Source organism: Euwallacea similis, chromosome 7, assembly GCF_039881205.1.
Source record: "Euwallacea similis isolate ESF13 chromosome 7, ESF131.1, whole genome shotgun sequence".
Classification (NCBI taxonomy): Eukaryota; Metazoa; Arthropoda; class Insecta; order Coleoptera; family Curculionidae; genus Euwallacea; species Euwallacea similis.
The window spans coordinates 3,812,119-3,827,012 of NC_089615.1; the positions used below are offsets into that span (position 1 = coordinate 3,812,119).

Below are 14,894 nucleotides of genomic sequence, written 5' to 3' on the forward strand. Positions count from 1 at the left end.
TCATTGCTGTTATAAAACAATAACAATTAGTGCTACATGTGACACCTGACGTCAGGCGTAACCATAGTCGTAACATATGGTTTTGACATTGAATTAATTATGCTAAGGAATTGGTGAAAGGGCTAATAAAAATACATAATAATTGATAAATATTATTTATTATTATTTTTATTAATTGTCGTGAGCATGTACGAATTATAATATTTATGAAATATTTCAAATCACTGGAAATATTACAAAATAATTAAGGTAAGTGACTTAAATAATATTAAACTTTGCAAATTATTATACATTTCATTGAGGAAAATGAAAAATATTCAATTGGATTTAATCATCACCACTTTATACTTACGTCTTGAACTCCATATGCAATTAAAAAAGAAGTTGTACCGGATAAACAATATGTCAAATGCAACTCAAGTTCCAGAGTGGATGTAAAGTTCGGTATACAACTGGCTTGAAGTAGCAGTAATTACAAGTAATAATGAATAGCAAGTATTGAATAACGTAAATGCATTAATATATTTTGATGATTAATTAGAATTATTATATTAATGCTTAAAACTGGAGAAGAGTAAATTCATTTTAGCGACCATGTATTAACAGATTTAGTGCCATAAAAGGTGTATGAGTATTTAATATGGGAGAGCAAGGATATGATGCCATTCACCGAGTATTCAATTCAGGGAAATTGAACTTATTGTGCAATTTGAAAATTTACCTGTAGGAAAAAGGTACCCCTCTCCTCATGCCTTATCAAGACAAGACTTCGATAAATATTTGGCATGTGATAATATGAGCAAAATCTCTAAAAGTCTGGGAGCTATATAAAGAAAAAAGAATTAATTTTTTAACTTTCTTTTGTAAAATGGCTTGAGGAATCACACTCTGTAGTTGAGCAAATTAATTTCTGAATACTGGGTACAAGAAAAAGCTAGCTGTAAAGGGTGCAACTTTTTCTTATTTAACCAACACTATCTACATCCATTTAGGTGATTCTTATTATGGCTAGTACAAAAACTTCCTATCATCAATATGTTTTGAAATAACAAAAAAAAAACCTGTAGAAGATTAAAGTACAGTGTATTATATTTTCAAAACTATACTACTGTTCAACTAACACATGTCTACATATGTTATTAGCAATGGAGGAGGTAGAATTTCACCTGCTTCACAGCAGCGAACATGCAACAGATTTAGGCAATTTGCAGTCCATAGAAATTGACAAGAAGCACATAGACACAAAAGGTAAGTCGGATTATTTTTATAGGTTCGCAATTGGAGTCCTCATACAATTACAATGATGAAAAAGGTATTTGGTACTTACCGAACCTTTTGGAAAAAGAGGATAAGTTATGATGTTTTGCAGAAGTCAAGATTCATTATTAATTTATACCTCTTGGATACATTACTTTTTCTTTATTCATTTTAACATTTGCACATGGCTGAGAAAAAAGACATTTTCCCCTAGTGAAATTGCATTATAGTTGACTCATTTATGCTTTCCTTAAGGAGGATATAGGCCACTGCTATATACAGTGAAAAATGGTCAAAAGTGAAAGTTGCAGAAATATCCAACCAACTAAAACAGGGCATTACATGTTTGACACATCTATTGTGATATATATTATTTTCCTCCATGACATACAGCATTTTCCACTGTATGTGACGGTGGTTTTACTACTACTCTTAATTTTTGTCGGAGGAGTTATTTTAAGTATATTGCTAGCAGAACAAGATTGACCTTTTTCCTGTATTCTTCTAGATGATCCTCTACATATAGTGAATAAAATATGCAGGGTATGCTTATGTGTTAGTGAACAAACAGTTAATATGCAAGATACATATTTTGAAGATATACCTAGTCTTCAGTTATATGAAGACATTTGCAAGGTGAAGGTAAGCATTGGCTACACTCTACATAGTGACTATTGAAGAATAACAGCAACATTAAATTCTAGATAGAGGCAGATATATTTCCAGCTCTAATCTGCACACATTGCTTGAAGCAACTAAAACCAATCCATGATTTTATTGAAAAAGTAAAGCATTCCCACTTGTCTCTTGACCTTGCTCGTAGACACATTGCTGTTTTAATAGAACTGAAGGATAATTTTGACTTACATGTTTATAAACAGAAAGTAGCAAACGTGCTGGAAAGTATTCTAAGAAAGAGTGATTTTGATACAGACGTTGCTCAGACTTCTAATGCAAGTTCTCATGATGTTAGGTAGGTATTATACTGCAAAAGTATGATAATTAGATGTGCATTTATATGAAATATTTCATGTTTAGAGGCGATAAAACACTCAGCGATTCTGATGATGATGATAACACACCTTTGTCTGAAAAATTGCAAGGTCTTCAACATGCACATAAATCACGTAAGGAATCGAATGGGGAATGTACTACAAAAATTAAAGTAAAGACCCGTTTTCCTGCACAGTAATATTTTATACTTAATGTAATTTTTAGGAAAGTTTTCCAAAAGGTAGGGGTAGAGAGAAAAATATTGACCTGTCTGCTAAAGGTGATTCTCAAATTAACACTGAATTTCAACTAAATATTTGCCCGTCATGTGGAAAGAAAATTAGGTAGAGCTAGATAAATATGCCATAAATAGCATTTTGTGGTAGTAATAAGTCTACTTCCTATTTCCAGAAATCAGTCGAAACATATGCGAAATGTTCATTTTCTGGATACGACGATTTTGAAGTGTTTGAAATGTTGTTATGAAGCTGATAACTTGGAAAAGTTAATAGAGCATAGCCAAAAGTGCATTAAAATTAAAACATCGGTGAATGATCTAAAAACTGAAGATATAAAATTGTATCTTAACATTAATGAGGAGAGTGACCCAGATTTTGAGCCCAATGAGAGGTACCTACTTGCTGATTCTTTAAAGTAAATAATTCCTTAAACATTGGTTTAACCAAGGTTTAATACTGATGACGAGGATCAGAATGATGAGGAATTGGATGAAACTAATGACGTGGCTGTTCCCAGGAAACCTCGCAACTCGAAATACTTGTGCAAATTTTGCTGTGAAACTTTTTATGGCTATGACAATATTGAAGCTCACCTAAAAGTTTGACAATTTTCTTCTGTAGTTGCAAGAGGAAAGTTGAATTTTATTTGCGTTTTTTAGACTATTCACAGCACCGAATCAAAATGTATTATTTGCTATCTGGAGTTCAATAATCCGTTTAGTTTGCTGTACCATATGATGGTAAAACATGGAAAATTGAAGTGTTGCAGATTGTGCTTGATTAGCTTCAAGACTTACAATGAATTGAATGCTCATTATAAGTCAGCCGAGCATAATACCAAATGCACAGTTTGTGGAGAACAGTAAGTAATAGTTGAGAGAACGGTTAAATTGTAAATAAAGAATTAGGTAGTACGCTGACAAGCAATAGTAGAAGAGTTATAATATTTCAACACCAACATGGGTTATTGTTCGCCTTTTCTTTGTCGCTTTTTTCTTGTGTCTGTGATTGCAAGAAGTTCAGCAAAAAGATATGATACGATATTTTAGATTTAAAAATAGAAAAGCGGTATATGAACACAGGAGGAGGAAACATTTGAATCCACAGACCGAGAGCCAAAAATTTAAATGTCCAGAGTGTCCCAGGGAATTCGCAAATTCAAATAATATTCGAAGGCATATTTTGGTAGCGCATAACGATATGAGGTTTCTGTGTGATACCTGCGGGCAAAGTAAGTTTAACAATTATGTTGATAAAGTGATTTAATAAATGTCATGTATCAACGTAAATCAAATTTCATGGTAAACTCTTAGGTTACACAACTAAAAGGAATCTCACTCTACACATACAAAAATTCCATCAGGGCATTCCGGTGGACAACAAGCCAACAAAGAAGAACTTCTTTTGCGAATCTTGCGGTAGGGAATTGAAAATTTTCCATAAGTATGCTATTGCCATGCATAGAGCAAAGCACAAAGGTCACAATTTTGTTTGCAAAAAGTTCGTTAATGGCCCTAATATTTAATACATATTGGTTGATTGATTTCTTAATTTTTATAGATGTTACGATTCTTTTGCAACAGAAGAACAATTTAAGGAACATGTAAAGGACTTAGGTCATGAATTATATGAATGTGACAAATGCCAATCTCAGTTTGTACGTGAGGAGAATTTTAAACTTCATTTGAAAAATCACGAAGCACCAGGCTGGAATAAGAATATGTTTGCCACGTGGGGAAAATCTGCGAAATTAAGAAATGATAAAGGTGATTTTTAAGTGGTTGGAGTCATTATTTCAACTGATATAAAATTGAAAATTGTACATAATGTATCATCTTTATCTTGGTTTTCCATTTGTTTTCAGGCGAATTTGTGTGTAGCTATTGCCCAAAAGTGTTTAAAGATAAACAACGACTGGATAATCATGTCAGAGTACATACAAATGAAAGACCTTATGAATGTCATATATGTGGTAAAGGGTTTAAAACATGGATCCATCGAAAAACTCACTTGAATATTCATTTAGGTAAACATTAAACAAATCCAGCTACTATTTTCACTTAAACCAAAGAGTTTGCGTGATAGAAATTTTGTTTATAACTTTTTCGTTCCTTTTTAATTTCATTATAGGTATTAAGAAGTGGACTTGCAAATACTGTTCAAAGGCATTCACAAACTCCTGTACCTTGAAAGGGCATGAAATGATCCATACGGGGGAACGACCTCATCGTTGTCCGGAATGTCGGAAAGGATTCATTACAATGTCTGCGATGAAAAAACATCGAATGACTCATTTTAAGACTGCAACTGAAAACGGGAATAAAAAAAAGGTATCGTCTATCAGTCTTGACTATTTGAGGAGTAACTTTTTAAATCTCATCATGTGTTCTTCCAAGTAAATTTTTGGGTAGAAGCCTGAGTGGAGCAACACAAATTTTTTGACGTGTTTATTTAATTTCTTATTTGAATCACTAACAAGACCTTGTAGGACAATACGTAATGTTTCGCAACAAGTATGTTCGGCAACATATAACACTATATCTCAGTAATGTACATTTGACATCCCACTTCACGCATTGAGTGCAAAATCACATATGCGGGATGATGTGATGCAATGTTCTATTGCACGTCTATCCGCGCTTTTAGACATCAATTTGATGCGAAATGGGTTTTTAAATGTGGAGAATTGCAAAGTCAATGTCAAAACCACAGTGACGGATATAATTTAATTGGGAAAATGTCGATTTTTTTTAGGAAATGGCAGTTCTCGTGGAAGAGAACGGAAATAAGCCTTCCCTTCCACAACAAGAAAATGAAAATTATGTCTATAAATACGACACGATGTTTACAGGGAGCGAGGCCAGCTTTGAAAGTTTCGTTGAACCGGTCAAAGAGCCTTCCATTGCTTTAATGGAGATTGAAAAGTAATTCTAGTGTTGAATAGGTATAGGTATGTTTTAATATTTAATAAGAAATTCTACAACAGCGGAGGTTATAGTTGTTATTTGCTCTACGTAACATTAATTTGTATGTTTTTTCAGTATTAAAACAAAATCTCATGCGCTATTTGTTTTGTATGTTTTTTTACTTACAGTAGCTTTTTATATGTGTTTTTCGTGTGCATTGTTTTATAATCTTGCATAGGGGATGTAATTAAAGAAGTTTATATTTACTTTCCTTGATATTGTCTCAAAATGTAATACAATTTTTATTTCAGATTGTCGTTTCATTTATCTTGGTTTAGGTAGCATACGAAAGTAGACAGAGAGATCTTTCTAATATCTCCAGAGCCAGTTAAGTAAATCAAACTAAATAACAATAATAAGTGTATATTAATAAAACGCAAACTATCAAAACTAGCATTTAAAAACAAAAGAAAACTCATGATACTTTTAATAATCTCCATAGCATTTTATGCCTTAATTTACCCTGTTTTAAACCTTAAAAAGATCATATACCTGTTTCTGGATATGGAACAGAAAATCTAAAAAATTTTCCTTTGAGAAAATTGTTCACAGGAAAACACTAGTACCACTAAAACAATGTAGTCCTCTTGATAATCGCGGGCTCACCATCTGGTCTGAAGTTTTTAATTTTCTGTTCTAAAACCACTAGCCATCTTACACATTCCTATTGAAGACGCAAAAGGTACTCTATATACTTAAAAATAACCATAACCAAAGCGATTTATTATGTTCCCAAAATATTCATAAGTTTTATGACGTTAAAGCTATGCTTAAGATTTGTCTTTTGTAATCTGAAGGTCCAAAACCTTCTCACTTTCGAAATCTGGTTCCGACAACTTCCGGTAGCCCTCATCTTCCACGAAACAGATTTCCTGGCCATCGGGATCAGCGAGGATTATGACCCTCACGGTTTGCTTACCTGGAGTGGGAAGCGAGAGGAGTGGTGTTAAAATAGTTTGTTTATTCTTGTTTATGTGTTCGGAGAGTGGCTCTTGTTCCGCATAAGGGATGGAGAAGGCGATGCGGCCGTAAGCTTGACGTCTGTCCACAGGTCCGCCTTCGAATAAAAATGCCTGTTATATCAAGCTTTTGCAATTTAGAATGTGCAGGAAGGTGAATTTGTCTAATATTTATGTCTTATACCAATTTATTAAAAAATTTGGCTCGCCATGGAAAGCAGATGTTTTTCCTCAGTGAACCAACATCGGCTTGCTACAGCGAACCAAGATTTTAAATAAGTTGGAATGACTTATAGAAGTGTCTACATCTCTTACCAACATCTTTCAATTCAATCATGGTTGCGTTTTCGCTGAAGGCAAACGCGGCAGACTTTTCAGTTCTGTCATAGATGGTAAGACCAAGAATACCATTCCAATAGTTAATCGATTTCGATAGGTTCGAAGAACCTAAAGTTACCTTTAGGATGGGATCTAAAAATATCAAGTTTTTTTTAATGAAAGCTACATTTCATTATAGAGTAATCTCAAATTTGTTCTAGATTTATTGAAATCTCGACATACCATAAGAGATACAGAGCCGGTTAAATGGAGAATCATTTAGATAATTTTATGAAAAATATATAGGTACGAATTATTTTTGATGTCATGGCATTCTACTTAAAAAAGGATCCTCACAATATTTTGGCTTTAAAATTATTTTTTGCTTAGTTTAGAAAATCCAGGGCACATTTAAAAATGCAGCGTTTCAATTCTTTCAGTTTTTCTGGAAAACGGCAAAAACTAAAGCAGTTCTTAAACCAAGTTATGAGTTTTTCATAAAATCCTCTACAACTTTCCCAAATTTAGTGACGGTGTATATCTTATTATAATCAAGATCTCCATGCATGTATAACCAATTTGTATGAAACACTGTAATAAAATTAAAGTGAGACAAGATTTAGTAACTATTAAAGGATATTTAGGCTAGACGCAGTAATAGAATTAAGTACACCCAATTTGTCAGTATAATTTAGGTTTTATGGCCTGAACCAGAGCGCATACATGAGAAAAAAGTAAATATTATTTAGTAACACAATGAAACAAATTAAGATTAGAGATAAAAATTTCAATTGAGCAGTGATATACCTAGGGAGCTTGATTAAATTATTGTTACTGTATAGCCAAATTGAGATGATTTTTAGAATGCAAAATGAGCTTTTCATAAAATTTGATAGTATTAATATATTATATTTAATCAATATTCAGCTTGTTGACTCAAGTTCAATAGGCTCATATAGCACCAGAGAGAATAATTAAGGATCTGCAGAGTATATTTATAGTCTTGTAGTATATTACTAGACTAGCTTAAAATCAAGGCAATTATCCTGTCTGGAAGTTTGCTCAGGAGCGAGGCGATTAGCGCAATTCTTAGTCATCTTTTTAAAGGATAATGCTTATTATCAAAAAAGTCAAAACGAACCTCTATCTGTGGGAACAGGAGCATCAATTATGTAATATTTGTAGCCCCCAGGGGCCTCTAAAACATTTCCATCTAGTATTGGCCAATTCTGTTTTTTGGCATTCTTCAAAATTTCCCCATTTTGAATGGTAATGCCTAAGAAGTCATTTCCTTTATCATATGAATGGATTCCATAATTGTATGTGAGTTCAATTACGAAATTTTCATCTTCATTGCCATATCCAATCATGGTTTTGCTCCAACGGCCGGCATAATCACTAATGAATCGTCATAAACAAATAAGAATTTTCGTTCAGAAAGGCTTTCAAAGGTATTAATCAGTAACGTAGGTAAAAAAATCTTACAATAACAGAATTCTCGTCAAATAACAATTATTACCTATGCTACGTCAGAGATTACTTAAAGAATGTTATTGCATAAAGTGTCCTGATTGTAAATGTTAAATGTTATATACAGTAGTGGTCATAAGTATGGAAACTTTTTAAATATCGCTTTTTTTTGTTAATTAACGGGAATAATTTGAACTACAAAATATAAAATAGATTCTACTTTTAATGCTTTACCACCTTCCTTGATATATTGATATTTATTGGAATTTTATTTAGAATAGAGATAATAATAAAAATAGACTGCTAGAAAAGTATAGAAACTTTTTGCATTTATTGATAAAAAAAAAGGAAATATCAGTTGAATTTATGGAACATGCATAGTATACAATAGAGCTCAATAGCAACAACAATGCTAAAACGTTATTTGTTTCAAAAACTAAAACAACATATTAATTAACTATCTAAAAATGAATACGAACAGTGCGATATTTCTAAAACTTTTGGAATACCGTTTTGTGGAGTCACAAAAGCAAATTTTAGTTATTCAGTAATGATAGTATTCAATGTGTAAGACATTCCAAGAATGCAAGATTTAACCCCGAGTATCAGTTGCATACTATAAAAACATGGCGGTGGAAATATCATGGGTTGGGGTGTTTTTCTACGTTTAGGGTTGGCCTATAAATTAAAATAGAAAGGACTATAGACCTATTCATGTACAAGGACATTTTACAAAACCATATGCTTCCGTTTGCTAAGTGGAAAACGTCTTTGTTTTGGAGTTTTCAACAAAATAATGACCCGAAACATGTACCAAGGCTTGTTAAAAATAGGTTTGAAGAAAATTTTATCCCTAAAATGGAATGACCTTTCCAGAGTCTTGATCTTAACCTGATTGAACATCTTTGAGAACACCTTAGAAGACAAATCCGCAAAGAAAAAACATATAATGTTAGATATTTACTTGAAGTTTTGGAAAGAGACTGAAAATAGGTTCCTGTAGAAGTTTGTAGAAAACTTATTTTTTTTTATGAAGGGAATGCATCACTCAGTAATTAAGGGAGACAGATGTGTCAACCAGCTAATAACATCAAATATTAAATAAAACTTGAAATAAATGTTAAGTTTTACTACTTATTTAAATAAAATTTATAAGTTTATGAATCACTTAGATCATACTTTAGTGTATATTTTAAAAATATACAACCTTAAATAGCAGTAATACACAAATAACTTTAAAAGTATAATGTAAAAGGATGATTTACTGGAATATCAAAAGTTTCCGTACTTATGACCACTACTGTATATTCTTAGCAAAGAAACAAAAAAGTTCAGATGAACCTATGTTTATTCACGTGGAGGCTGAACCTATGTTCAGGCTAGTTATGACTGTCATTATGACATGCATACATTCACATCATTCAGTGATATTTTCATTGACAAATATGCTTGAAATGTGGAATATAAATCATCCTAGTGACAAATAAAATGGTATTCAATCAATTTTTTTGCATAAGTATTTTCAGTTAAATTATTATCAAGATACCTTGTATTAAAAGTTCTAAATTGACTTTTACTAATGCATTTAGGGTCTTATTGATTTCAACAGAAAATAGTATTTAAGTTACCCATTGCATTGTGCTTCACATCCTTCAGAAAATTCTTCATGTCTGAACACTTTCATTCCCAATACCTTCCTGTAAAAATCCATAGTCTTATTACGATCTGGAATTTTGAAGACAAAGTGAAGACCTCTTCCATGTAATAAAACCATTGTGGAACTGAAATCAAAGGGCTATCTATTTGTATCTTATTTAAAAATGAAATGTATGTTTTTAGCTTTAGTGAAAATAGCATCATCATTCCAAAACCTTTTTGAAATACATAATGGGGTAATGTTCCTTGACAGATTTAATTTAAGTCTCATTCATTTAGGAAGGGAAACCCAGTGATCTCAACAGAATTAAAATTAGGTTTGTCTGCAACTCTTGCATAGTGTTATGGACTTTGATGAAAGTTGTATAAAATATGAACGTGTTTTAAACAAATGGAAAGTACTGGGATTGGTGGATAGAAAAATCACAAAAAAGTGCCTAGGGAAAAGATTCAGTTAGTTCAGAAATACTTACTTCTTTCTGAGCGCTAAGGAATGGACAATTGAAACTCGATTAAATAAACTAATGTATCTTAATCTATGAGCGAATTTCAACTGAGAGAACTCTTTTGCAACGTTAAGCAAGAAAAAATTGATCATTAATAACAAAAAGTGAAAGGAATTCGAATTTTAAAGATTACTCCACTTTTCAAGGTCAACCTGTCAAGTAATGACACGTTCCTAAGCAGGATAGGGTACACTTACAATTCCCAAACGTATAAACCAAGACGTGACGTTAGTTGTGGCAACAATGGAGCACATATCCTAGCCTTATTTACTATCTTCATTAATTATTACTTTTTGCATTATAATTGTAGAATATAGTCTAAAGAAGCTAAAGATTACGTACTGACTTATTTACATATGAACTTTGTTACCATAAAATTAGGGAAAGAAACACTTTAAACTAAGTAAGATAATATTGAAACAAGAAGCAATTGAGAAAATGACGAGTAGCTTTCTTAGCATCGACGTTGTCACATTCTCGTTTTACACACAGTGTATTTATCATCGGAATTTTGTTATTGTCAACCTATAATTCCAATCTTTCCCTCTTAGCCCTAATTCTAACCTAACTCCTGTGAATTGTGGTCACGGTGGTTTTTGTTGCTTCATGTTGTTTTTTTAAGACACCGGCATTTCCCTTTATTCAAGCAAGTTTAGTATAGATAAGCAATTGTTGGAACTTTAGTATCTTCGATCGTCGGCAATAATTTAATTTTCTATTAAATGGCAGCCCCTAACAGAAAGTCGCGTAAATTGGCGGCGGACGATTCAAGCAGTGAACCGCCCAGAGCACAAACTCAAAATGATCAAGTAAGTCACTTAATTAGTCGAGATGTGGGAAAAAAGCTGTTTTTCTGTCATATAATTTTAATTCTAACAACTAAAAATTCTATTTAACGGTTTTAACATCTAAAATTTGTAATTTTTAAATAGTACTCCCAAAAACGACATTTACGAAGTATCGTTTTGATCTGCTCAGACTTTATTTTAAGTCATTATTTGTTATAACTGCTGTATAATCTAAAATGTTATATTCCCAGATTGAATCCTGTATTATCATGAGTTTTACTTACTTTCTGTAGTCCAATTAACTATTTATAAGGCTTACCCTGTTATTGAAAAGTTGTTAAGAGTTAAAACAAGTGCATCATAAAATTAGTGGTGATTGGCAATGAAGATGGCAATATGAACAGACCTAGGGAGAAGTATTTATAATGAAATTTTTTAACAATGCTTTTATTCCTGCACTTTTTTCTGCAGCTATTAGCAAACAATTTACCTTCCAGAACATATCAAATCATTGGTTTTAGGTAATCGAAGCCACATTTGAAGGACAGAATCTAGAAAGTCAAGATTATGCTGGAATTAAGCTGCTGCTCCAACAGTTATTTTTGAAGGCAAACATTGACCTTGGACAAATGACTGATATGTTAATAGTGCAAAGAGGGATTGGAACTGTTTTAAAACAGGTAAAGAGTTAGACAGGAATTTGATTCAAAATACTGGGTAGCTCCAAAAATTATGTGTACCTATTATCCATAGTTTAACCACATTAAATATGTTTGTACTTGATTGAACCCCACAAAAGTATCACTTTGTACAAGTTGACAACAGTTTTTGAATTGAGATCTTGTAGGTTCTAAACAGTACAAGATTTTAATTTTATGTTTCAGAAACTGAAATAGCATTGAAATAAAGGTAAAGAAAATCTTAAACTTCAGTAACAAAGGGTTCTTTGATTATATCAGAAAACTGGTACTATTTTTGGGTGTAGAATATCTAGTTAAAGTCCTGCCATAAAAAAAGGACAGCCTGTATAATATCAATCAACCCTGACCAAAATGTACATGTTTGTTTTCTAGAGCTACAATGATAGTGACGATGAGGAAACCCTGGAATTCATAGATGAATCAATAGTATTTGCAGTAGCCAGTGTGATAAATTTAACGTCTCACCGTGAGTCCTCTTGTGTAAAGCAGTTTTTCCAACTCTTGGAAGAAATAAGTTTGGAACATGCAGATAAAACAATACAAGATAGCCTTAAAGGCATTTTGCAAGAGAATAACAAATTAGGTAGAGACTCTTATTATTGAGATCACCGGAAATCGGATAATGTAATAATTGCTCTTATTTTAGGTTTATTAATTAATGAAAGATTTATAAACATCCCTGCAAAAATTTCTCATAACATGTTAAAAGCTACTTTTCAAGAGATGGAAAATATTAAGAAGAAAGATAAAAGCTACGATTTTGACTACCTTATTCTTATATCTAAAACTTCAAAGCCGAAAGGAGAAGAAGGTTAGTTTAAAACAACATTTAGTGGTTGGGATTCATTAATCTGCATTAACAACCTTTTGAGATGGGGATGAATTATACACAAACGACGAAGAAGTGGTTTTTACAAAGGCGGCCGACTTGACCTTTGATTTCTCGGTGGAAAATGCCGACACAGGACTTTCTGGGCGTTGGGACGACGATGATCAGCAGTTAGTTCCCTATAGAAGGGTAAATATTGTGAAGGCCGTAAAGTATAAGGATATCGTCGATGAGATCAACACTTTAGTGAATTAAATGTGAATTGCAATTTGATATTATTTTCTAATAAATACGTTATAACTGAATATGTTGTGTTTTTTAACTTTTATCGAAAAGAAGAGAAAAGTGGTGAATTATCAGGCGACTGGAATGACAAAAACCGCACGTTCGCTGATGTGGGACTGGTAATTCACTGGTTGATGTAATTATATGGAAGCTGTACTAATGTCATAGCTTTTTCTTGACAAAAGCTTCTGTGTCAACTGCAATAATAGTAATGTAGCTGCACTGTTAGGTAGAATAAAAATCCATTGAAATCATCCTATTACATTTTCCCATTCTATACCGCGGTTCGACGTTGCAATTTAACATGAATGGGAGGAGACCTTATTGTATTTAGTCTTGAGGGAGGAACTCACCTCCAAGTACTAACAGCAGAGTCATTATAATTTCCACTTTCACCACAAGAGGAGAAAAAACATTTTTGATAAATCTATTTTTACTCACTAAATCACAGTTACACGACTCCTACTTTCACTCACTAAATATCAATTACACTAATCGGATCACATGAGTCTTTTAAGGAAAAGAGTACCTGATTATCCCGATTATTAGTATATTCTGTATTACGAACATCTTTAATACCACGCTGAAGCTCGACTGAATCATCTAAGAAATGATAGCGGTACGAAAACATACAAAAAACTTTACAGCCCGCTCTTTTGCACAGGTACAGCTCATTGGTTGTGTCATAAAAAGCGATCGATATGCAACACGAACTAATATTGTATGTATTTGAATTTTTATATTTATTCATATTGCAGATATGGAAAGTTAATTCGGTAAATGAAATGAAACTCGAAAAGAAATAAAAAACATAATCTGGTAACGCCTTCTTTAAACCCCTTACTAGAAAATGACAAATACTTTAATGAAACTTTTATAACGCGATAATTGCGGTTTCTAGCTTGTAGAAAACAAGAAATCGAACTCATGACTATTACTTTTTTTCATAATAATTAATTTTTTTAAATGTTGTGGAACCAGCACACTAGAAATTTACTTTTCGAACGAGTTAAGTCACAGCTCTGCGTGAGTTCCGCCGAACCAAGCAAATGCTGATTTTGCATTTACCTCAATAAAACTGTTTTTCATGACAAGATCAGATCATTATTAGACAAGTAACCATACAATGTAATTATTCTTATTATACTTCTGTATCAGTAAAAAAACTAGTTTGTAAAAACGGTCCTGTCATATCTGGGAAGTTAACTAACATAATTGACGATAAATTTACATTACTGACAGAGAACCCACGTCAGTTTGTTTCAGGCGACTGTCTTCAAAATTTCGCTTTTGATAATATATTTACAAAATAAAATTGTGTAAATAAAAAAAAATGTATACAGTGGTACATCAGAGCAAACGGGATAATTAGGGAATATATATGTAAATACATTCAGTGATTCAGTTAAATATACCTTTTTAAAAAATTGCTTGTTTTCATTGTATTCTAAGAATAAATTTTTGATGCTCCTAATTAGGGGGGAATAAATTTAAAAATTTTTATTTGAAGCTAGTTGATAGGTCGTACAACCTATGTCTTATCGAGGGATAAATGATTGACATTTTTTTTTTTTTTGAGTACTGACAACTTTTTTTTAACGATTGAAACAAGGGAAATCTCAATAGTAGATTGCACCAAGTAGCTTGTAGGCAGGGAAAATCGAGAGGTAGAAAATGAACAGCAGATATACTATCATTTAGAATTGGTATAATGCAATAATATTGGTAGGAATTACAAGAGATAAAATGATGTGTTAGTTTTGAGAACTTCGTGGGGGAATTTTTAGCAGATCTCCGTTATTTCGGATTCAGTGGTTGTCTTTATTAAGGCCATAATTTGGACATAAAAAATTTGGAAAATAAAACTGTTTTTATTTTATTATGGATTGATGTCATTTCAATTTCCATTCAATTCCCCCTGTGCTTC

The 14,894-nt window shown here is 32.3% G+C and overlaps 3 protein-coding genes across 3 annotated transcripts; 2 read left to right on the plus strand and 1 right to left on the minus strand.

Annotated features, from left to right (window-relative positions):
• The first annotated feature begins 114 nt into the window (after window positions 1-114).
• Window positions 115-5,703, plus strand: LOC136409933 (zinc finger protein 93-like). The gene is made up of 15 exons (XM_066391792.1): window positions 115-249; window positions 1,144-1,248; window positions 1,766-1,899; window positions 1,962-2,230; window positions 2,296-2,422; window positions 2,476-2,594; window positions 2,662-2,880; window positions 2,938-3,088; window positions 3,149-3,351; window positions 3,539-3,720; window positions 3,803-3,989; window positions 4,050-4,255; window positions 4,354-4,515; window positions 4,620-4,819; window positions 5,244-5,703. Exons 2-15 carry the CDS (start codon window positions 1,146-1,148, stop codon window positions 5,415-5,417), a joined length of 2,436 nt encoding a protein of 811 aa, XP_066247889.1. The 5' UTR covers window positions 115-249; window positions 1,144-1,145; the 3' UTR covers window positions 5,418-5,703.
• A 516-nt stretch (window positions 5,704-6,219) lies between these two features.
• On the minus strand, window positions 6,220-10,500 carry LOC136409821 (glyoxalase domain-containing protein 4). The gene is made up of 5 exons (XM_066391623.1): window positions 10,332-10,500; window positions 9,831-9,983; window positions 7,874-8,130; window positions 6,730-6,885; window positions 6,220-6,512 (listed from the first exon to the last, which is right to left on the minus strand). Exons 1-5 carry the CDS (start codon window positions 10,454-10,456, stop codon window positions 6,226-6,228), a joined length of 978 nt encoding a protein of 325 aa, XP_066247720.1. The 5' UTR covers window positions 10,457-10,500; the 3' UTR covers window positions 6,220-6,225.
• Window positions 10,501-10,975: 475 nt separating this feature from the next.
• LOC136409825 (protein BCCIP homolog) lies at window positions 10,976-12,987 on the plus strand. Its single transcript, XM_066391629.1, has 5 exons — window positions 10,976-11,173; window positions 11,674-11,832; window positions 12,226-12,436; window positions 12,500-12,664; window positions 12,726-12,987. The coding sequence occupies exons 1-5, from the start codon at window positions 11,087-11,089 to the stop codon at window positions 12,935-12,937; spliced, it is 834 nt and encodes a 277-aa protein (XP_066247726.1). The 5' UTR covers window positions 10,976-11,086; the 3' UTR covers window positions 12,938-12,987.
• The last annotated feature ends 1,907 nt before the right edge of the window (window positions 12,988-14,894 follow it).

Excerpts from the sequence above, each read along its gene's own strand:
- LOC136409933 (XM_066391792.1), top strand. The coding sequence starts at position 1,146 with ATGGAGGAGGTAGAATTTCACCTGCTTCACAGCAGCGAACATGCAACA. Across the intron at positions 2,231-2,295 it reads GCAAGTTCTCATGATGTTAG|AGGCGATAAAACACTCAGCG; the intron begins GTAGGTATTATA and ends TTTCATGTTTAG. Across the intron at positions 3,352-3,538 it reads TGCACAGTTTGTGGAGAACA|ATTTAAAAATAGAAAAGCGG; the intron begins GTAAGTAATAGT and ends ACGATATTTTAG.
- LOC136409821 (XM_066391623.1), bottom strand. The coding sequence starts at position 10,456 with ATGATCAATTTTTTCTTGCTTAACGTTGCAAAAGAGTTCTCTCAGTTG. Across the intron at positions 9,984-10,331 it reads TCCTTAGCGCTCAGAAAGAA|TTCCACAATGGTTTTATTAC; the intron begins GTAAGTATTTCT and ends CTTTGATTTCAG. Across the intron at positions 8,131-9,830 it reads TGTGAAGCACAATGCAATGG|TGATTATGCCGGCCGTTGGA; the intron begins GTAACTTAAATA and ends ACGATTCATTAG.
- LOC136409825 (XM_066391629.1), top strand. The coding sequence starts at position 11,087 with ATGGCAGCCCCTAACAGAAAGTCGCGTAAATTGGCGGCGGACGATTCA. Across the intron at positions 11,174-11,673 it reads CACAAACTCAAAATGATCAA|GTAATCGAAGCCACATTTGA; the intron begins GTAAGTCACTTA and ends CATTGGTTTTAG. Across the intron at positions 12,437-12,499 it reads GCAAGAGAATAACAAATTAG|GTTTATTAATTAATGAAAGA; the intron begins GTAGAGACTCTT and ends CTCTTATTTTAG.